Source organism: Tursiops truncatus, chromosome X, assembly GCF_011762595.2.
Source record: "Tursiops truncatus isolate mTurTru1 chromosome X, mTurTru1.mat.Y, whole genome shotgun sequence".
NCBI lineage: Eukaryota > Metazoa > Chordata > Mammalia > Artiodactyla > Delphinidae > Tursiops > Tursiops truncatus.
In genome coordinates, this window is record NC_047055.1 from 113,265,648 (window position 1) to 113,288,219 (window position 22,572).

At 43.9% G+C, this 22,572-nt stretch overlaps 1 protein-coding gene across 24 annotated transcripts in view; it reads left to right on the plus strand.

The window, feature by feature from the left end:
- Window positions 1-22,572, plus strand: part of ADGRG2 (adhesion G protein-coupled receptor G2) — a 183,186-nt gene that overhangs the window by 92,782 nt on the left and 67,832 nt on the right. For all 24 annotated transcript variants that reach the window (XM_073799607.1, XM_073799588.1, XM_073799592.1 and 21 more), the window contains one exon: window positions 18,578-18,696. In XM_073799607.1, the coding sequence (XP_073655708.1) occupies window positions 18,578-18,696 (119 nt within the window). The remainder of the gene's footprint in view (window positions 1-18,577; window positions 18,697-22,572) is intronic.

Consider the following 22,572-nt stretch of genomic DNA (forward strand, 5'->3'; position numbering starts at 1 on the left):
GTGCCTTTTGAGACAGGAAGCTCATTAAGATCTTCACACTCGGAGATCAAGAGGGATGTTAGCTGCGGTCTTGGGGGTAGGGGGTAGTGGTGATAGGGTGGGGATGAGGAGAAGAGCACAGGGCAGGGAGGGGGAAGAGGGCCTGCAAGGTGGGATGGCCAGGGAGGAAAGAGCGCAGGAAGGGCAGCGTGCCCGCCGCCCAGGCTTCTCTAGTCTCTGCTAGAGAAGCTCGTTCAGTTTCACGTGCCGCCCAGGCCGATGAAGCAATCAACCGAGTGCCTGACACACCTGAGCAGTGGATGATGGCAATAAGGCAATAGCTACATTTTTTGAGCATGTACTGTGAGCCATACTCTATGCTGAGCACTCTTCCTGTACTTACTACTCCTTTGCAAGAATTTTAGGGCACAAATATGATGATTATTCCCATTTTATGGATAAGGAATCTGAGGTGGTGAGGCATTAAATATCTGAGATGACTTCATCCTGCAGCTTGTGGTAGGCTAAAATTTCATATTCATTCTCATCAGGACTCAGTAAAAATGTCTTGCTGTCCCCGCCCTCCCCCGCCCCCCAACTGTTGCTTGAGGTCTGGGTGGCAGAAGGACTTACAGGAGCTGCTTCTGCAGAGTGGCCTTTCTACTGTCAAGTTTGCTGACCCCTCATAGAGTTCAAGGTCAAACCAACTGGCCCACACATGATATCACATGGCTTTCCTTGCAGTGTATTAGAGAGTTACAGACCTTATAACAGGCAGGCCCAGTGTGCCTCATGGTTCAAGGAGACTTTGAGGTCTGGTGGCAAGTGAGTAGCTTTGGGACCACTCATGTGGTCTGCTCCAGTTTTCAGAAAATATCCGGGGAGTTAGACTCTTGCTGCAAGGGAAAAAAATAATACTCTCTCACCACTTGGAACACCTTGGTTTTGGAAAAATCATTAAAAAAAAAAAATACTGCAAAGCCCCCGAGGCTGCATGATTGCTGGAGGGTCATTAGGGAAGAGGCAGTGTCCAGACACTTGTGGGAGGTAGGATTTTTTTATAGGCTGTTCGTGTGTCCAGTTTTGCAGTTTTTGGAGGAGGACTCCACTGGGGCTGTGAATGAAAACCATTGAATCTGTCACATTGTTGTTAGCCAGGTCACCTGGAAAAACACCCTGACAAATTGCAGCCCTGGGCGGGTCAAAGAGGGGAACACTAAAAAGAGAAGAAGAAAGAGCATGGCCCTGCTCTGGTTTGAGGCCAGGGCTCGGTGTCGTAGCAAAATTCCCCGGTGAGAGAGGAGTTTCCACCATCGGAGGCTTTCCCCACCCTACTTTACACCATTAGTTTTTGCAGTCTGAAAAAATAATTCCACTTCTGGTGGAGCCAAGTAGAGTCACTTGAAGGCAATGTAAACAAAAGGAACAGGTAGTGTTGATGCTTTAAGAGAACATCCTGATGAGGGAGGGAAAAAAATGAGAAGACCAGCTAGCAAGTGGGAGGTTTTCCTGGATGTAGGAGAGCTGCTTGGAATGGCACTGACTTCTGGTTTCTAAGGACCAGCCCAGCAAACCTAAACCTATAATGTAGGCAAAGCCTCCTTGGGGGTCTCTTCCCCATCCCGCTCCCTTTGCCCTCACTGAGCTAACAGCAGGTTCCCAGCTCAGTGCCCCCGTGTTGTCTGTGCCTGACCTCAATGGGCTCTCCCCAGTCATCCCTGCCTGTGGGATCCCTACTCACCAGCAAAGCTGATCTGATCAATGGAGCCACACTTGTCTGTTAATGACCACAGTCATTGAAATTTGCATCTTTAATGGATTGCAATGCCTTACAAAAAAAACAAGCCTTGAGAGGTGATCTTTTGATTATTAATCAGAAATTAAGAACTTTGAGGGTAGGAGAGGAGTCCTACTCTAGGCAAGCTTTAACAGGGCATCCTCTCCTTCAGTCCCTTTGATATGGAACACATTTCTCTGTCTTCCACTTCCCAAACACAAAAAGAGTCAGTCACTCCCATCTTTGTGTCCTCAAAGCACTGCTCTTAGGACTAGAGCGCATTTTATAACACTGTTCATCTGCGCATAGGGGTTGAGTGAAGATGTTTCTTGCCTTCCCAGAACATACCCCTTTATCCTTTCCCTGTGCAAATGTGGACCGGTCTCCATTTAGAAGAGAGTCTTAATTAGGAGCCACAACTTCCTGTAGATGATGTGATCAAACGTCCAAGGCTGCTGACAGGAGGATTTAGCCTAGGACTGAGAAGTGACTGCTGGGTTAGGTGAGGTGGGAGTCCCGGGCGACCTTGATAAGAGTAGCACAAAAGCCTATTTGAAATCAGTTCGAGAGAGGCTGGGAAGAGAGGAAGTGGTGACCGTGAGTACGGCCAAGCCCTGAGCAGATTCAGTTAAAGACTAGTTACAAGGAAAAACTTTGCTTCCTTCAAGGATTGTGTTTTCTCCTCTTCATGGATGAGTTCGGCGTGGAATGTGATTCCTTTTCTCTCTGGGCACCAGAGAGCCATGTTTGTGGTTTGATATTTGATAATACAAATGTGAAGGCCTTATGACCGTGTTATTTGTTTTCTAATTCCCCTCCTTGGTTTTGATCTCCTTTTCTAATTTATATTCTCCTTGAACCTGCTTTCCTTTGTGTGGGGAGGGGACTACAGAATGCCATTTTGTCATCTGTGGTCTTGGTGGTTGATTACCTCTTGGCCTTTTGTCTACCATAAATCACCATACAAATGGAAGGGATTGTTACTATCAAGAACAGATGAGAAGGAGGGCAAATAGTTCTCTTGAAATAGGGAGGTTCGGGCTTCCCTGGTGGCGCAGTGGTTGAGAGTCCGCCTGCCGATGCAGGGGACATGGGTTCGTGCACCGGTCCGGGAAGATCCCACATGCCGTGGAGCGGCTGGGCCCCTGAGCCATGGCCGCTGAGCCTGCGCGTCTGGACCCTGTGCTCCGCAAGGGGAGAGGCCCGCAACAGTGAGAGGCCCGCAACAGTGAGAGGCCCGCGTACCACAAAGAAACCTAAAAAACAAAAGAAAAACAGGGAGGTTCTATAGACAGTTTTGGAACATGGGAAGGGAGATATTGGAAGACAGTTGAGGCAATAAAGTCTTCCTCTGCTCTTCCAGAAGATGGCATTGAGAAATCGAGAAAAATCCTAGAAATGTGTTCCAGAGGGTATACTTTCGATTTATTCTTGTTGATGGAAGCCATTAAAATCTCTGTACCTGACAGACAGTTGGTGGTCAGTTTCAAAACACGTTCACACATGCACCTAGAGAAGAAGTGAACTTGTGCAGGGAGTCCTAGGGAGAAAAGAGTTCCATTTAAAACACCATTAAAAAAAAAAAAGTGAACCTTTATCCAACCCTGACATCTCATTTGCCCTTCCTAAACATTAATGTTGTAACCACAAACAAATGACAGGTTCCAGGACACCAGGGAAAAGTAAGCTTTTAAAAAGTCTGAAAAAACATCATTCAGGGGAAAAAATAAGTTAGAGTGGGAATAAAGTACGGACTATAAATGTGGAAGAGGAAAGAAAGCGTTTTAAGAAATAACCTTCTGGCTTCTGAGTTGTACTGAGTGCTTTGATGTCATTAGCAAGATGATCCTATTGATTTTCTTTTATTCATATAGTAAAGAAATGGAAATCTAACCATTTTACCACTCACAGTGCGTTGTTTCCTGTAGTTATAAATGTATCTTCCAGTCGCTTAGGCTGGGCAGCCAGGTGAGGGAAGGGGGTTTGGGCTGTGCCCCTTAAACCTTGGGTGTCTGGCATGAAAGGCCTGTTTTCTTATTGTACTTCCCGTCTGGTTGCAAGGAGTTGACCGGTCAAGAGCGGAGGGCTAGAATGCTTCAGTAGTCTACTCAGCAGGTCACTGTGATAAATGACTCTCCCAGGGAGATTATCACCAACAAATGCCCGGAGACGGACTGCAAACTCTGCCAGGAGTCCACCCTCTTGCCTGGCAGTCCCCAGAAACATCTTGCTGAATCACTTTATGAGTGAGTCCCAGAGACCGTGTCTATAGACTCTGCTTATGCGGGCTTCAGAGGGAGTGGGCTAGAAGGAAATGAGGCCTTGAATTTGAACTAGCCCGGGCCAGTGTCTTTTGTACCCAGTGGGTCCTTAAACGGGTACTTGTAGTACTTGCAGAAGGAAAAGAGGAAAGCAAGAAGCGTGGGGGGAATAATGAAAGGGAGGAAAGGTAGGCAGAGAGGAAGAGAAAGAATGAAGAGGATGGAAAGGAAGAAGGAAGGTACATAAGTTAGTTTTCTCTGTGTAACAAAACACCCCAACATTTGGTGGTTTAAATAAAGCCACAGCCATTTCATTTGTTCCCAGTTCTGGAGTGTGCAGTGTGGGCTGGGCTCAGCTGGATGGTCCTGCTGGTGTCAGTTTGCTCACTCACACCCCTTCAGTCCCCTGCCAGTCAGCTAGATGACTCTGTTCTGGGGGTTGGAACAATGGTGGTGACTGGGCACGTGCCTTTCACCATCCAGCAGGCTAGCTCAGGCTCGTTTCCCTGTTCACAGAGTGGCTCGAGGTTCCAAGAGCAGCAAGAAAGTACAGACTTCCGCGGTCAAGCTCTTTTCGAGCTTCTGCTTGTATCACATTTGCCAGTGTCCCATTGGGCAGAGCAGGTGCAAGTCCGGCCCACATTCAAGGGGTTGAGAAGTAGACTCCGCCTTTTGCTAGGAGGAGCTGAGGTCACATTGCAAATGGACAGGCATATTAGCATAGGGAGAATTTTTGGCCAGTTTTGCAATCTCCCACAAAGGGAAGGGCTAGAACTTTCTTTGGCTGGCAAGGTTGGCAGAGACACAACAGTATAGAGGCTGAGTTTGAGGCCCTCACCTTGAATTTTATTTTATTTTATTTATTTATTTTTAACATCTTTATTGGAGCATAATTGCTTCACAATGGTGTGTTAGTTTCTGCTTTATAACAAAGTGAATCAGCTATACGTATACATATATCCCCATATCTCCTCCCTCTTGCATCTCCCTCCCACCCTCCCTATCCCACCCCTCTAGGTGGTCACAGAGCACCCAGCTGATCTCCCTGTGCTATGCGGCTGCTTCCCACTAGCTATCGGTTTTACGTTTGGTAGTGTATATATGTCCATGCCACTCTCTCACTTCATCCCAGCTCACCCTTCCCCCTCCCCGTGTCCTCAAGTCCATTCTCTACGTCTGCATCTTTATTCCTGTCCTGCCCCTAAGTTTTTCAGAACCATTTTTTTTTTTAGACTCCATATATATATGTTAGCATACGGTATTTGTTTTTCTCTTTCTGACTTACTTCACTCTGTATGACAGACTCTGGGTCCATCCACCTCACTACAAATAACTCAATTTCGTTTCTTTTTATGGCTGAGTAATATTCCATTGTATATATGTGCCGCATCTTCTTTATCCATTCATCTGTTGATGGACATTTAGGTTGCTTCCATACCTCATTGTAGTTTTGTTTTTTTTTAAATTTCTGCATTCCATATCAACTGACCTTTATTAGTAAACAATCACCATCCATTGCTATAAGAGGTGTCCATTGAATTCTGGAGTTCAAAGAGACCCAGTAATTTTTTATTTTTATTTTTTTACTCACAAATGACCTGTGTATGTTTATTTATTAATTTTCTTATTAGTCATCCATTTTATACACATCAGTGTATACATGTCAATCCCAATCTCCCAATTCATCCCACCACCACCCCGCCCCCCACTGCTTTCCCCCCTTGGTGTCCATACGTTTGTTCTCTACCTCTGTGTCTCAATTTCTGCTCTGCAAACTGGTTCATCTGTACCATTTTCTAGGTTCCACATATATGTGTTAATATACGATATTTGTTTTTCTCTTTCTGACTCACTTCACTCTGTATGACAGTCTCTAGATCCACGATGTCTCTACAAGTGACCCAATTTCGTTCCTTTTTATGGCTGAGTAATATTCCATCACATATATATACCACACCTTCTTTATCCATTCGTCTGTCATTGGGCATTTAGGTTGCTTTCATGACCTGGGTACTGTAAATAGTGCTGCAATGAACATTGGGGTGCATGTGTCTTTTTGAATTATGGTTTTCTCTGGGTATATGCCCGGTAGTGGGGCTGCTGGATCATATGGTAATTCTATTTTTAGTTCTTTAAGGAACCTCCATACTGTTCTCCATAGTGGCTGTATCAATATACATTCCCACCAACAGTGCAAGAGGGTTCCCTTTTCTCCACACCCTCTCCAGCATTTGTTGTTTGTAGATTTTCTGATGATGCCCATTCTAACTGGTGTGAGGTGATACCTCATTGTAGTTTTGATTTCCATTTCTCTAATAATTAGTGATGTTGAGCAGCTTTTCATGTGCTGCTTGGCCATCTGTATGTCTTCTTTGGAGAAATGTCTATTTAGGTCTTCTGCCCATTTTTGGATTGGGTTGTTTTTTTTTTTTTAATATTGAGCTGTTTATATATTTTGGAGATTAATCCTTTGTCCGATGATTCACTTGCAAATGTTTTCTTCCATTCTGAGGGTTGTATTTTCATATTGTTTATGGTTTCCTTTGTTGTGCAAAAGCTTTTAAATTTCATTAGGTCCCATTTGCTTATTTTATTTTTTTTTATTTCCATTACTCTAGGAGGTGGATCAAAAAACATCTTGCTGTGATTTATGTCAAAGAGTGTTCTTCCTATGTTTTCCTCTAAGAGTTTTATAGTGTTCGGTTTTACATTTAGGTCTCTAATCCATTTTGAGTTTATTTTTGTGTATGGTGTTAGGGAATGTTCTGATTTCATTCTTTTACATGTAGCTGTCCAGTTTTCCCAGCACCACTTATTGAAGAGACTGTCTTTTCTCCATTGTATATCCTTGCCTCCTTTGTCATAGATTAGTTGATCATAGGTGCGTGGATTTATCTCTGGACTTTGTATCCTGTTCCATTGATCTCTGTTTCTGTTTTTGTGCCAGTACCATATTGTCTTGATTACTGTAGCTTTGTAGTATAGTCTGAAGTCAGGGAGTCTGATTCCTCCAGCTCCGTTTTTCTCCCTCAAGTCTGCTTTGGCTATTCGAGGTCTTTTGTGTCTCCATACAAATTTTAAGATTTTTTGTTCTAGTTCTGTAAAAAATGCCATTGGTAATTTGATAGGGATTGCATTGAATCTGTAGATTGCTTTGGGTAGTATAGTCATTTTCACAATATTGATTCTTCCAATCCAAGAACATGGTATATCTCTCCATCTGTTGGTGTCATCTTTAATTTCTCTCATCACTGTCTTATAGTTTTCTGGATACAGGTCTTTTGTCTCCCTAGGTAGGTTTATTCCTAGGTATTTTATTCTTTTTGTTGCAGTGGTAAATGGGAGTGTTTCCTTAATTTCTCTTTCAGATTTTTCATCATTAGTGTATAGGAATGCAAGAGATTTCTGTGCATTAATTTTGTATCCTGCAACTTTACCAAATTCATTGATTAGCTCTAGTAGTTTTCTGGTGGCCTCTTTAGGATTCTCTATGTATAGTATCATGTCGTCTTTAAAGAGTGACAGTTTTACTTCTTCTTTTCCAATTTGTATTCCTTTTATTTTTTTTTTCTCTGATTGCTGTGGCTACGACTTCCAAAACTCTGTTGAATAATAGTGGTGAGAGTGGACATCCTTGTCCTGTTCCTGATCTTGGAGGAAATGCTTTCAGTTTTTCACTATTGCGAATGATGTTTGCTGTGGGTTTGTCATATATGGCCTTTATTATGTTGAGGTAGGCTCCCACTATGCCCACTTTCTGGAGAGTTTTTATCATAAATGTGTGTTGAATATTGTCAAAAGCTTTTTCTGCATCTATTGAGATGATCTTATGGTTTTTATTCTTCACTTTGTTAATATGGTGTATCACGTTGATTGATTTGCATATATTGAAGAATCCTGGCATCCCTGGGGTAAATCCCACTTGATCGTGGTGTATGATCCTTTTAATGTGTTGTTGGATTCTGTTTGCTAGTATTTTATTGAGGATTTTTGCATCTACAATCATCAGTGATATTGGTCTGTAATTTTCTTTTTTGTAGTATCTTTGTCTGGTTTTGGTATCAGGGTGATGGTGGCCTCATAGAATGAGTTTGGGAGTGTTCCTTCCTCTGCAATTTTTGGGAAGAGTTTGAGAAGGATGGGTGTTAGCTCTTCTCTAAATATTTGGGAGAATTCACCTGTGAAGCCATCTGGGCCTGGACTTTTGTTTGTTGGAAGGTCTTTAATCACAGTTTCAATTTCATTACTTGTGATTGGTCTGTTCATATTTTCTATTTCTTCCTGGTTCAGTCTTGGAAGGTTATACCTTTCTAAGAATTTGTCCATTTCTTCCAGGTTGTCCATTTTATTGGCATAGAGTTGCTTCTAGTAGTCTCTTAGGATGCTTTGTATTTCTGCAGTGTCTGTTATAACTTCTCTGTTTTTATTTCTAACTTTATTGATTTGAGTCCTCTCCCTCTTTTTCTTGATGAGTCTGGCTAATGGTTTATGAATTTTGTGTATCTTCTCAAAGAACCAACTTTTAGTTTTATTGATCTTTGCTATTGTTTTCTTTGTTCTATTTCATTTATTTCTGCTCTGATCTTTATGATTTCTTTCCTTCTGCTAACTTTGTGTTTTGTTTGTTCTTCTTTCGCTAGTTCCTTTAGGTGTAAGGTTAGATTGTTTATTTGAGATTTTTCTTGTTTCTTGAGGAAAGCTTGTATAGCTGTAAACTTCCCTCTTAGAACTGCTTTTGCTGCATCCCATAGGTTTTGGATTGTCGTGTTTTCATTGTCATTTGTCTCTAGGTATTTTTTGATTTCCTCTTTGACTTCTTCAGTGATCTCGATACCTCACTGTAGTTTTGATTTGGCAGTTGGGATTGATTTAATGAGGTGGTAGTTATCTAAATTCAGTTTTCCTGGTGAAATGTTTTCATACCAAAGGAAAAAAGTTCACCTCTAGTTAACTTCGTATGAATACAGCTTAATATAAGACTGTCATTAAGAAAATCCAGTAGATAAGTGTTCTGTTTTTTAAAAAATTGTTTATTTATTTACTTATGGCTGTGTTGGGTCTCCGTTGCAGCGCGCGGGCTTCTCATTGAGGTGGCTTCTCTTTTTGCGGAGCACAGGCTCTAGGCACGTGGGCTCAGTAGTTGTGGCACGTGGGCTCATTAGTTGTGGCGCATGGGCTCTAGAGCACAGGCTCGGTAGTTGTGGCACACGGGCTTAGTTGTTCCGCGGCATGTGGGATCTTCCCAGACCAGGGCTCAAACTCACGTCCCCTGTGTTGGCAGGCAGATTCTTAACAACTGCGCCACAAGGGAAGCCCAATAGGTGTTCTTTTTGTGAAATAGAAAATTAATGTTCTGAGAAAGAATTCATTGGTATATTTATTTATTTATTTGGCTGCGTTGGGTCTTCGTTGCTGCATGCGGGCTTCCTCTAGTTGGGGCAGTGCACGGGCTTCTCATTGTGGTGGCTTCTCTTGTTGCGGAGTGCAGTCTCTAGGCATGTTGGCTTCAGTAGCTGTGTCGTGCGGGCTGAGTAGTTGTGGCACACGGGCTTAGTTGCTCTGCAGCATATGGGATCTTCCCGGACCAGGGATTGAACCCGTGTCCCCTGCATTGGCAGGCAGATTCTTAACCACTGTGCCACCAAGGACGTCCCAGCATGGCCTAAGTTTTGAAACACCTTTAGTTCCACCATGTTGGGTTGAGGCCTGTGGTAGCCTCACCCAGAGGGTTGGGTCTGCTGATCAGGGTCCTTCGAAACTGGGTCCCTCACTGTGTGCTCTTTAATACCCTCTTCTCCAGCTCTGGGCAGAGGTAACCAGCAGTATTCTATCCCCTGGGATACATTTGGGAAGCCTTAAGCTAGGTAAGGGGAGGGAAGGAAAAGAGGGAAACTGGGATCAAGGAGAGCAGAAGGGAAGAGAGGACGAGAAGACTGGAGAGAGGGGAGGAGAGGAAAGAAAGTGTTCAGTGCTGCAGAAAAATAGCATCGGACCAACAGTTGCAAGAGGTCCACCAGCTCCTTTCCCTGGTCTGGTTCATTCCACCTCTGACGCAGCCTCATCAGGGTGACCAAGAGGTCATCTTCTTAGATGTTTCGGAAAGCAATTCCAAAAGCTCTCTTCGTCACTTCTACAGTTGAACAATGCTCCGTATCAGGACGTTCTTCCTCTTGTTAATTTAAATCCCTTGGAATGTGGTTCAAGCTACCTTTTAGACATCACCTTGTGCCCATGGCAGAGACGAAAACCACCTCGCTGCAATGGTTCTTTCTCAGAGGGCCTTGTATACATCGTGGATATTATTCATAATCCATCGTAACCTCCACCTGGACATGCAATGGGGATTGTTCCCAGTCTATTCACAGATTAAAATTTTAATACGTTCCATCGGTTGTCTGCTCCTTTCCTCCAGGTCCCTTCTGGCCATTCTCTGATTTGCTTGTTATGCTTCAGCAACGTCAAGCAGATTCTAAGCCCTGCCTACTCCATGCCAGTCTTTGACTCTGTGTCTTGGTTCAGGTACTTTCCTCTCTTTGGAATGCCCATTCCCATCGCTTCACGTAAAGGGCGTTGCACATCCTTGAAGATGCAGCATGACTGTTATCTCCTTGAGGAAACTCTCCCAGATCCGTTTCCCTACAACAGGTTAGGTTCCCTTCCTTGGAGCTCCCGCTGTGCCTGTGACAGAGCCCGCTGCCAGTTCATCTGCGCTTCCAGAAAGCCTGGCCATCTGCATTCAGCCTCTAATGGTCCTCTTGGCCAAGTGCCCTTGGCACACCCAAACAGAGCGGCCCTGTTCTTTGGCACACAGTAGGCATTTGGTAAAGTTTTGTTGAATTAATTATCTTTGAAGTCTTTCAGAGCCATCTCACAATTTAACTCCTCTTGAATGGTGGCATCCAGAACTGAACAAACCAGTCTGTGCAGGTAAAGGTCCTTTTAGACGGGCTCCCATCAGTAATGGGGCCACCACAAGGCTTGAGAACCATTCTTGTTTGTTCCTCGATGGCCATACCTACCACTCTACAGCCAAGACCTGCATATCCCTGACCTTCTCCTGTATATGCCCACAAGCCTGACCTTCACCATTCTCTCCGTCTGTGCAATTTGCTTTTCCTACTAGTGTGGAGAAGCTTCTCCTTGCTTATTTCTACTCTCATTTTCAATTTATCAAGGCCTTTGTCCTCTGGTTCTTTCTTCCGTGGTGTTGGTGTCACTGCCTGGAAGTGTGAGCCACTCTCTGCCCCTCAGTCTGGGCCAGTGATTAATCATTAGGTTGTAAATGAAGCGCCGAGCCCTCAGGATGCTGCATGTCACTGGGTTTTGTTTTGTTTTGTTTTGGTTCCTCCTTGGACCAGCATCACATTACCCAAGAGGACAGTGGGAAACTGTCTGGGGCTGCTGTTACCTGTGCCCTTTGCCCGTTGTTTTGCTGATTGTTCCAGGATGTGTGGGCCCTGTGGTCAGCACCCAGGGCCCCTGAGCAGGCTGTGAGCACAGGAGTTCTAATTCCTGGATGCAGCCTCTCTGAGAGCTTCCTCTGTGCTGGAGCAGGGCTCTAAGTTCATACAGAGATCATTTCCTTCCCACCCAAACCACTTGTACAGTCTGCTTGCTTTTTTCTTTTTTTCTGGTTATGCTGGTATTACCCTGGGTTTTAGCCAGCTTGATAAATAGAGGAAGTTGGTTGCCTTTCCAGACTTCCTGATGTCATGGTTTGGTGGAGTCTGCAGTTGTGGGAGGTTTCAGTTAATCCTAGCAATTGGTGAGTTTGCTGTTCTTCTCTGAGAAACTTCTCTGTCCTGTGCCATGTCTTACATAAGTCAATATGGCTCCTTTTGTGACTTGCCTTTTCCTTTCAATGATGTAAGAAGCCCAGACATTGGCAGGCACTCTGTCCTGCTCAGTTCCTCGCGGAGATAAAGGACGGTGGACGTGCTGTGGCGATAGTGGCAAAGAGGGATCCAGAGGCCGACGGATGCACAGTTCTTTAATTAAGTTTAGGCCTCTGTGTCCATCAGCCATTTTCACATCATAGCTTTTGACATTCTCTTCCACAACTTACTCAAGTGAGTTCTTGCTCCCTGGCTGGGAAGCTGGTTTCTTGGCTCTGAGACCAGAAGTCTGTGCTCTCAGTGGGGCCTTTCTAATTGTGTTAGAGCAGGGCCAGGGGAGGCGGTGTCCAGCTGAACAAGCGATGGCATTACCTCCTAGTGAGCCCCCCTCCGAGCTTGATTTACGAGTTCTGTTTGGAGAACCTGGATGGCTTGGCCCAGCCTCCCTCTGTTATGCATTTTCCTAGAAGAAATACATCTAATTGTATAAGTAATACATGAACATGTGCCGGTGTTCTTTTGGGCTTCGTCCTTTCCCCCATCACACGCCTCTCTGTGGAGGTTTGGTGGGTTTCCTTCCAGGCTTTTTTGTATGCAGCCATACTTGTCACTATATAAATAAGCATATATATGTATAGCTTTGTTTGTTTCTTAACATATCCTAGTATCTATATTATTAAGAAATTTGATTTTATTCACTTGACTTATATGTATTGACAATCTCTATGTGTCAACACATATAGATCAACTTCATTTTTTTTAAGCCTTGTATAATATTCCAGAATATGGATGGACCATCATTTTTTAACTGTTCATCTACTGATGGAGACTTAGGCTTTTCCCCCTTGCACAAAGCTGCAATGACAGTATTTGTTTGTATATTTTTGTGTATGTATGTCACTATTTCTGTAGGGACAATCTCCGGAATTAGAATTTCTGGATCAAAAGGTATGCACATTTAAAAATTCAAAACATAGCTAAACTGTTCTCTCAAAGTTTACATTGCCACCAGCAGTGTAAACAATAGTTCATTTCCCCACATGCTCTCCAGCTTTGGGTATTATTAGGCTTTTTAATTGTTTCATTCAGTGGGCAAAACAGATTTCACTGTTGCTTGCCCTATTTTTCTACCTGAAAGTGTTCCAAGGGAGCAAAGAGAGCCTCATGTTGTTTATTAATAAGCTTGGTTACCAGGAGCCACTCAGCATGCTTTATCGTGGTTATCCATAAGGTTTTGGAAGAGGCAATGTACTTGAATTGTGAAATTTCATCAAAAACCCCTATGTAGAAAATTCTCATTTGCACAAATAGGAAGTGAAATTATTTCCATACTTGAAGTCATAGTTGATCTGTTTCCTTGTTTGATTATTTTAATGTTTTTCAGTTGTTGATCCTACAGTCATTCCACGTTGAATATTGGTACATGTGTTTGTAATTTGCTCATCCTAGGACAGGACAACATGCTCGGCTTTCATTTTTGCCTTCTTTAAACATTGCTTAATGAGGTTTTCCTGACATATTAGGCTTTATTAAAAACTTCTTTTTTCCTCTTAAAGAGCATATAATCAATAGAAACTCACCATGACTCCTTATTTCCTCTTTGAATTCATATTCTGGATCCTCCTTGAGCATTGAACTTCTGTCTTCACGGCTCATTGACTGAAGCCAGGAGTAGGACAGTTGGTTCCAAGATCACCCTATAGATTGTTAACCTCTTGCACCTCTTTATCTTTATGTCTGTATTTCACATGAGGGGATATCATAGTGTGAAGTGACTGTCCTCTTTGAGCTAAGAGCTGTACTGATGTTTTGGTTTTGAAGTGAAGCATGATGGAATATTCTTGAAGATACAAGTCAGGTTGTCAGCAGTGCTTTCTGTCCTGGGTGGGCACACAGTTTCCTTTCCCCAGCGTGCATCTGCCTTGTCCCTCACTCAGGTCATTGCCAATGCCTCTGCCTCCCCCTTCCAACTCTGAGCCAAACATATCAGTAGAGAGTTATTTTTTTAGCCCCTCCATGGAGAAAGAATTCTGCCTCTGGCTTTGGGGATACAAGAGACATAAATGACCCAATCCTTGATATCAAGGAGTTTAGTTTCTAGGGAAGTTAAGTCACAAAAACTGAAGAAATAGCTAATGAAGCATGGTCTCTAGAAGAGACCATCCCTCCTCAGATCCGATCACTTCATTGTCCAGTGCCCCTGTGATGCAGTTAATGAAACCTGAGACTGAGCAGTAATACATGCTACTAAAACATTAACAAGGTCAGCCCCCAAGCGGGCTTTGAGCTTGTCTTCCAATTTGTAATAAGTTCCTTAGGAGTTGTTGCGGTGCGCGGGCTTCTCATTGTAGTGGCTTCTCTTGTTGCGGAGCACGGGCTCTAGGTGCACGGGCTTAAGTAGTTGTGGCGTGCGGGCTCAGTAGTTGTGTCTCGTGGGCTCTAGAGCGCAGGCTCGGTAGTTGTGGCGCACGGGCTTTGTTGCTCCGCGGCATGTGGGATCTTCCAGGACCAGCGCTCGAACCCGTGTGCCCTGCACTGGCAGGCAGATTCTTAACTGCTGCGCCACCAGGGAAGTCCTCCTTATGCTAGTCTTGTTAGCCAACACTTATAAATCAGTGTGAATATCTCAAAGGCATAACATTTTCTAAAACACTTAGGGAGCAATTATCACACCTCTTGTTACTCAGGTCTAAAATATTGATAATTGCATACATCATTGCAGCCATGGTATAATCAGATTACATCAGTTAACCTGTGGTAGCACAGAATGACCCTCACCCAGACCTGCTCTGCAGTGGTATCAAGCTATTTCCCTCCTTTTAAACTTTATTCTATACCTAGATGAAGTTAGATTTATCATTTATTACCATTCAAGATTGCACCGATGGTCTACATTTTAAAAAATATGATACTTGTACTATTTAATGAAATTGAAGAGCTCCAGAATAATTTCTTGGAGTGGTACAAGCGGGGCCATGGCATTCAGTCATGTAGCTTATGTACTGTTCAACCCTAGGGGTTGCCATTTACATCAGAGTCTACAACCACAAAACATGAACGTGGGGTAATCGTTAATGAGTGGTTATCTAGTGTCAAGGTCTAGATTTTACTGTTTAAATGCTAGCAAATAGTTTTCTTTGTAATGGATGCTATCTCACAAGCCATCCTTAGCACCTTGAAATTTTGCTAAGAACCAGTGGCTATTCATCTTTGCTGTTGACGTAGATAGCATTGAAGCAACCCAACTTGCACCAGAAGATGAAGAGAAGTTCCAGCTGAAAAAGAAAAAAATGACTTTTATATATAATGAGTAAGGGTTTCAAAATCTATAGATTTCCCTCTTTAATCAGTGATCCCAGAGACGTCATGACCCAGCAGGATGTCCTCTAGTTTATGCAGAAGGCAGTAGGAGTGGTTACTATTTTAAATACCATAACACTTCTTCTCCTATTAGGAAATATATATTCAGCCTTGAGGAAACGTATTCCAGGCTTGGAATATGGACAATGGAAAGCAGTCTTTTCAGTGGCGCCAGGTCTGTAGTAAGTTCTTCCTGAGCCATATTCTCTTTTCAGGATGGTTACTGGAATCACCCTTCGTTGTGCCCTTTCCTGCCGTCATCTGGGAGCTGAGTACAAGCTCTCTTCAGTGGAAAAGCATGGTTTATTTTGATCAGAGGCCCAAGTCACAGCACATATTAACCAGTCACCCAGTGCCATGACTAACTTAACTTTGACCATATCTTATACACCACTTAGGCCCTACCCTAGAAGTTGGCAAAGCTCAAGAATGGGTTTGCAGAAATTTTGAAAATTCTATAATAGCATTTTGAGTTTGTTGATTTATTTCACCTGACGAACTCAAAACAGTTTACTTCCAAGGAGATCAATTCGCAGGAGGCCAGCATTGTGGCCTGGTAGAAAGAGTAGGAGTCCCACCAAACAGCCAGATGACCTTGACCCATCCCCTAGAACACGTTGGGCCTCTTTCTACATCTGTAGAATAAGGGTCTCAGCTAGGTGAATTCTGAATTCCTTTCCAGAAACAGACTGCTCTGATACTCTTTCCAGAACTAAAATTAGATACTTGTGTAGTAAATCTTCTAAGTCAGCTCTGTGAATTCCAGGTAGAGTCAAACCTGAGGCATTTGTATAGGAGGGTTTTTTTGTAGAGGTTCATTAAATATAGCTTAAAAAGAAAAGGGGGAATACTTTTGGAGGGGAGCTGAGTTAAAAACTAAAAATAGATTAATTTTTAAACTTTATATGAAAATTTCTCTTTTTTTGTTTTTTGTTTTTTTTGCTGTACGCGGGCCTCTCACCGTTGTGGCCTCTCCCGTTGCGGAGCACAGCCTCCGGAGGCGCAGGCTCAGCGGCCATGGCTCACGGGCCCAGCCGCTCTGCGGCATGTGGGATCTTCCCGGACCGGGGCACGAACCCGCATGCCCTGCATCGGCAGGCGGACTCTCAACCACTGCGCCACCAGGGAAGCCCTATATATGAAACTTTTTATGACATATATATTAGTGTATAATTCAATGAATTTCAGAAACTGAACACACCATGTAACCAGCACACAGAATATTACCTGAACCTCAGAAGCCGCACTGAGCCCACTTCTAATTGTTGTATCCTCTGCCCGCTTCCAAGGATAACCATGCTCCCACCCTCATTCCATCGATTAGTTTTGCCTGCTTTTGTTCCTCATCTGAATGGGATCATGGACAACATGCATTCCTTTATGTCTGGCTCCTTTATCTAACATTGTATTTCAGAGATTCATCATTATTATTGTGTGTAGCTGTAGTAGACACTTAAATTTTCCTCCAGAGAGACGTTGCTTTATCTTTGCACGACGACGTTATCATTCAAGTGACTCATTCGGGAGGGTCGGTAATATGCCATTATGAACAGAGAGAGGATGAAAGTGCTGGAGAGAAACCAGAGGCACTTTATAATTTATTAACATAGTGTGTTATTAATACATAATACAATTTACAGTATTGATTTTAAAAATAGAAGTCCTCTTTGGAAGGAGAAGGATTCACTTCCTGCTCTAAGACGTTATCATGCCTTGTCCAAGGAAAGAATCATTCCTCTGGTACCGGCAATGGCTGTTAAATTATAGGATTCTTAAAGATTGCCAGCTTTTCCTGGAGACTGAGAAATCGTGATTTATTCCCACCTTTCTGTGTCCTTATCCCTGCAATCCCTGCACTATCTTACCCTGCACATATGAGGTACAAAATAGCTATTTGTTGGGCTTCCCTGGTGGCACAGTGGTTCAGAGTCCGCTTGCCGATGCAGGGGACACGGGTTCGTGCCCTGGTCCGGGAGGATCCCACATGCCGCGGAGCGGCTGGGCCCGTGAGCCATGGCCGCTGGGCCTGCGCGTCCGGAGCCTGTGCTCCACAACGGGAGAGGCCACAACAGTGAGAGGCCCGCGTACCGCCAAAAATAAAAAAAAGCTATTTGTTGACTGACTGAAGGGTCTAGCTAGCATTTATAGTGCCTTCACAGTGCCAGCCCCTGTGCCCAGATCTCTTGTTTACTCACCACAGCGACACTATCAGGCTGGTGCTATTATCACAGTTCGCTAGATGGGGAATCTTGGCCATCGGAAATAACTTATCCAGAGTCCCTCAGACATTGTGTGGCAGAGCCAGGACCTTTGATCCCATGCTCTTTAGCCTTCACCGCGGTGCCTGCACACTCTATCTCAGGCCAACAGAAGCTGCGGTGGTGGCTAGGTGCTTGGATGCCCTGTGGCCAGGAGCTCTGCCAGCTGAGAACACGCGGCCTGGTCTGTCCCGGCCCCTTCCCCTGTGGCCATGTAGAAGGAGCCTGCTCCGTGGGCTCTCACTGCCCGAGCCCCGTGGGTGGCGTGTGATTTCCTCGCTGGCTTCTTCCTCCCTCAGTATCCCCCGCCAGCGCCTGCTGCTGGTGCTGACTGCCTGTCACGGGGTTCCGTTGGCCAACTCCTCCATCGGGAGAGGAACGGACGCAGCCTTAGCATCTGCAGTTTTCTCCACGTGCCGAGCTCCTCTCAGCCTCTGCCCCACCTCCCCCATGTGTATTTCATCTAGTTGCTGCCTAGTTAACCCACACATCTCATCTGGTATATATTGGCCCTTGATGATTATTCGTTGGAACGAAATGAATAAACGAATGGTAAATGAGACTTAAAAATTCAGTATTGATATAAATTTCACTTTTTGAAAAACGTTGACTCTGCCCTCCCCACTACTAAAAATGTAAGCGATGATAATGAATTAACATACAATAAAGAGGAAATGCAACACACCCATCCTTTTACGGTATGACCTAAATGGGGATAGATCATTTATAAGATTCTGTGACCTCTTCTGATTCTTAGCATAGTTTTTAACCAGCCTTTATGTAGTGGTAATCATTATATATACGCAGCATTTTGTGTTTTTAAATTCTTTTCTTGATATTTTGCATGTGTTGATGTTTTCCATAAATCTACATGGACTACCTTGCTTATCATTTTTATTATAATATCCCACTGGATGGGCCTCCCGTAATAAACATGGGTTTTGCTTTTTGTAGCCAGTGCCCACCTGGCATTGCCAATTCTCTGGACTAGAGTAATTTAAAGGAAGCAGGTTGCAGGTTGTCTTGCTTGAGGAACTGGCCTTTTGGGCATTGTTGTGTCGTGATTATGGCAAAGCTGTGATGATGTGTCCCCCTATTTTATTCCAGGATGCTTTTCTCTGGCAGGCAGTGTGGCCATGTTGGGAGACCTGAGGAACTTTTACTGACGTTCAAGATATTCCTTGTCATCATTTGTCTTCATGTCACTGTGGTTACATCCCTGGAAGGTAAGGTGCCCATTTTCCTTCATCTTTTTCCTATTTTATCTGTGTGTGTGTGTGTGTGTGTGTGTGTGTGTGTGTGTGTTTATTTGGGATTGTTTTACTGTGGTAAAAAAAACATAACATAAAACTTACCATTTTCACCATCTTTAAGTATATAATTCACTGCCATTAAATGTATTCACAGTTTTGTGCAACGATCACCACTATCCAGTTCCAGAACACTTTCATCATCTCAAATAGGAACTCTGCACCCATTAAGCAATAACCTCCCTTCCCCCCTCCCCCCAGGCCCTGGTAACCTCTGTTATTTCTGTCTCTATGATTTTGCCTATTCTAGGTACCTCATGTAAGTATAAGGAATCATACAATATTCATCCTCTTGTGTCTGGCTCATTTCCCTTAGCATGTTTCCAAGGTTCATCCATGTTGTAACATGATCCAGAATTTTATTCCTTTTTAAGGCTGAATAATGCTCCATTGTATGTACATATTTTGTTTATCTCTTCAATGTTGATGGACATTTGGGTTATTTCCACCTTTTGGCTATTATAAATAATGCTAGTGTGAACATTGGTGTTTAAGTATCCGTTTGAGTCCCTTCTTTCAATTCTTTGGGGTATATATACCTAGGAGTAGAATTGCTGGGTCATATGGTAATTCTGTGTTTAACTTTTTGAGGATCTGCCAAACTGTTTCCCACAGAGGCTGCACCATTTAACATTCTTACCAGCAAGGCACAGGATTCCAATTTTTCTATATCCTCACCAACACTTGTTATTTTCTGTTGTTTTGATAACGGATGTGAAATGGTATCATTGTGGTTTTTATTTGCATTTCCTTAATGATTAGTGATTTTGAACATGTTTTCATGTGCTTATTAGTCATTTGTGTATCTTCTTTAGAGAAATGACTATTCGAATCTTTGGTCCATTTTTGAATTGGGTTGTTTGGGGTTTTCTGTTTTCATTGAGTTTTAGGAGTTCATTATATATTCAGGATACTAATCCTTTATTATATATATGATTTGCAAATATTTTCCCCCTTCTGTGAGTTGTCTTTTCACTCTTTTTTTTTTTGGCTGCATTGGGTCGTCGTTGCTGTGCATGGGCTTCCTTTAGTTGTGGCAAGCGGGGGCTACTCTTCATTGCGGTGTGCGGGCTTCTCATTGTGGTGGCTCCTCTTGTTGTGGAGCACGGGCCCTAGAGCACGTGGGCTTCAGTAGTTGCAGCACATAGGCTCAGTAGTTGTGGCACACAGGCTTAGTTGCTCCACAGGATGTGGGATCTTCCTGGACCAGGGATCAAACCTGTGTGCCCTGCATTGGCAGGCAGATTCTTAACCACTGCGCCACCAGGGAGTCCCTTTTCACTCTTTTAATAGTGTTCTTTGATGCACAAAAGTTTTTAATTTTGATGAAGTCCTATTTGTCTATTTTTACTTTATTGCCTGTGTTTTTGCTGTCATATCCAAGAAATGTCATGAAGATTTTTCCCTATTTTTCTTCTAAGAGCTTTATAGTTTTAGACCGGGGCACGAACCCGTGTCCCCTGCATCGGCAGGCAGACTCCCAACCACTGCACCACCAGGGAAGCCCCTATTTGTTTTTAAAAGTACCTACTCGAAGGCACTTCTGCATGGAAATTTAAGGGAGATAGAGAATCACCCTAATGAAGCAGCATCCATTTCAGAAAAGAGGATCCTTAGAAGCTTATGTGAGAATGGGAAAACGTACCTGAGGAAGGCGATAAAAAGTCCAGAAACCCCAGGGCTGCAATATCTTTGAGTACAACTGCCAAAAGAATACAGTGCTATGCAAATATAAAAAATCAGTATTTAAGAAGACATTATTAAGGACATACAGAGAAATACCTTACTTATTTAGAAGAGAGTTGCAAGACCAAGGAATCTTTGTTGGATAAAGCAAATATCTACTAGCAGCAAACAACAGCATAAATACAACAGACACACAGATGCACACAAACTAAATGGAAAACTTGCAACAGATTAAAACACAGTTGAGGGCTTCCCTGGTGGTGCAGTGGTTGGGAGTCTGCCTGCCGATGCAGGGGACACGGGTTCGTGCCCGGGTCCGGGAGGATCCCACATGCCGTGGAGCAGCTGGGCCCGTGAGCCATGGCCGCTGAGCCTGGGCGTCTGGAGCCTGTGCTCCGCAACGGGAGAGGCCATGGCAGTGAGAGGCCCGCGTACCGCAAAAAGCAAACAAACAAACGAAAAAACACAGTTGACAGTCCTTCAAAAGTAGGCACTGGGGCATATTGTCAAGAAGCCATGATACTTTACACAAAGAAATAAGAGCTAAATGTGTATTGACTGCTTACAATGTGCTGGGTTCCTATGTGCTGTATATACATCCACTCTCTTAAGCTGCTCAACCAAATCTATTAAGGGGAGATCCTAGTCTTAGCACCATTTCTCAGATAAAGAAACTGAGGCTCAGAGAGATAAGTAACTTGCTCAAGGGAGTGGCCGAGCTGGGAATTGTACCCAACTTGGAATTTTGTGCTCCTAACCGCAAAACCAGAGTTCTCAAACTTGAGTATGCATCAGAATCACCTGGAAAGCTTGTTAAGCCAGATTCCTGGGTCCTTCCCTGAGAGTTTTTGATTTAGTAGCTCTGGGGCGGGCCCTGAGAATTGACATTTCTAACAAGTTCTCAGGTGATGTTGATGTGACTGGTTCAGAGATGATACCACTACCTACACAACTGGCAGAAGACATAAGTAGGGAGAGAAAACTCCTCCAGATATATATCATGGGATACAAATTCTTTTATGGCCATGTGATGTTCATGTAAGCTGTGCTCAGACACATCATCTCCTTGGGGCATTAAGACACCACTGTGGGGGCTTCCCTGGTGGCGCAGTGGTTGAGAGTCCGCCTGCCGATGCAGGGGACACGGGTTCGTGCCCCGGTCTGGGAAGATCCCACATGCCGTGGAGCGGCTGGGCCTGTGAGCCATGGCCGCTGAGCCTGCGCTCCGCAACGTGAGAGGCCACAACAGTGAGAGGCTAGCATACCGCAAAAAAAAAAAAAAAAATTATGAAAATGGGGCAGGTAAACATGAGAGTTTCATGGCTCTGAAACCAGCCTGAGTAGGGAAAACCTGTGTGGATGCTAAGGTCGCTGAATGTATTTCTTGCTCTGGCTCTCTGATGAATTGATTTCTTAAGGCAGTGGTTCTCAGAGTGTGGCCCCCAGACAAGCAACATCAGCATCACCTGGGAGCTCTTTAGAAGTGCAGATTCTCAGGCCCAGCCTAGACCTGCTGAATTGGAAACTCTGAGGGTGGGGTCCAGCAGTCTGTGCTTTAACCATCCCTCCAGGTGATGCTGATGCATTCTCAGAGAGCCACAGTCTTATTAAAGAATTGGCTGAAACATTACTGTGCCCCATGATATAGTAGAAAGGTGGTGAGATCTAGAGTTAGAGCCCTCCCCGTGCCTGCCACCTGCTATTTGTATGATCTCTATTTGCCAGTAGACTGACATGGGACTCTATTTCCTCATCTTCAAAATGGGTGTAATCCTGAGCTCCCCCAGTGGGCTCTTGTTTTTTGTTTTGTTTAAACATTATTTATCTTTTATTTTTTTAAATATTTTATTTATTTATATTTGGCTGTGTTGGGTCTTCTTTGCTGTGCACGGGCTTCCTCTAGTTGCGGCGAGCAGGGGCTCCTCTTCCTTGTGGTGCACAGGCTTCTCACTGTGGTGGCTTCTCTTGTTGCGGAGCACGGGCTCTAGGTGTGTGGGCTTCAGTAGTTGTGGCACGTGGGCTCAGTAGTTGCGGCTCACGGGCTCTAGAGCACAGGCTCAGTAGTTGTGGCGCATGGGCTTAGTTGCTCCACGGCATGTGGGATCT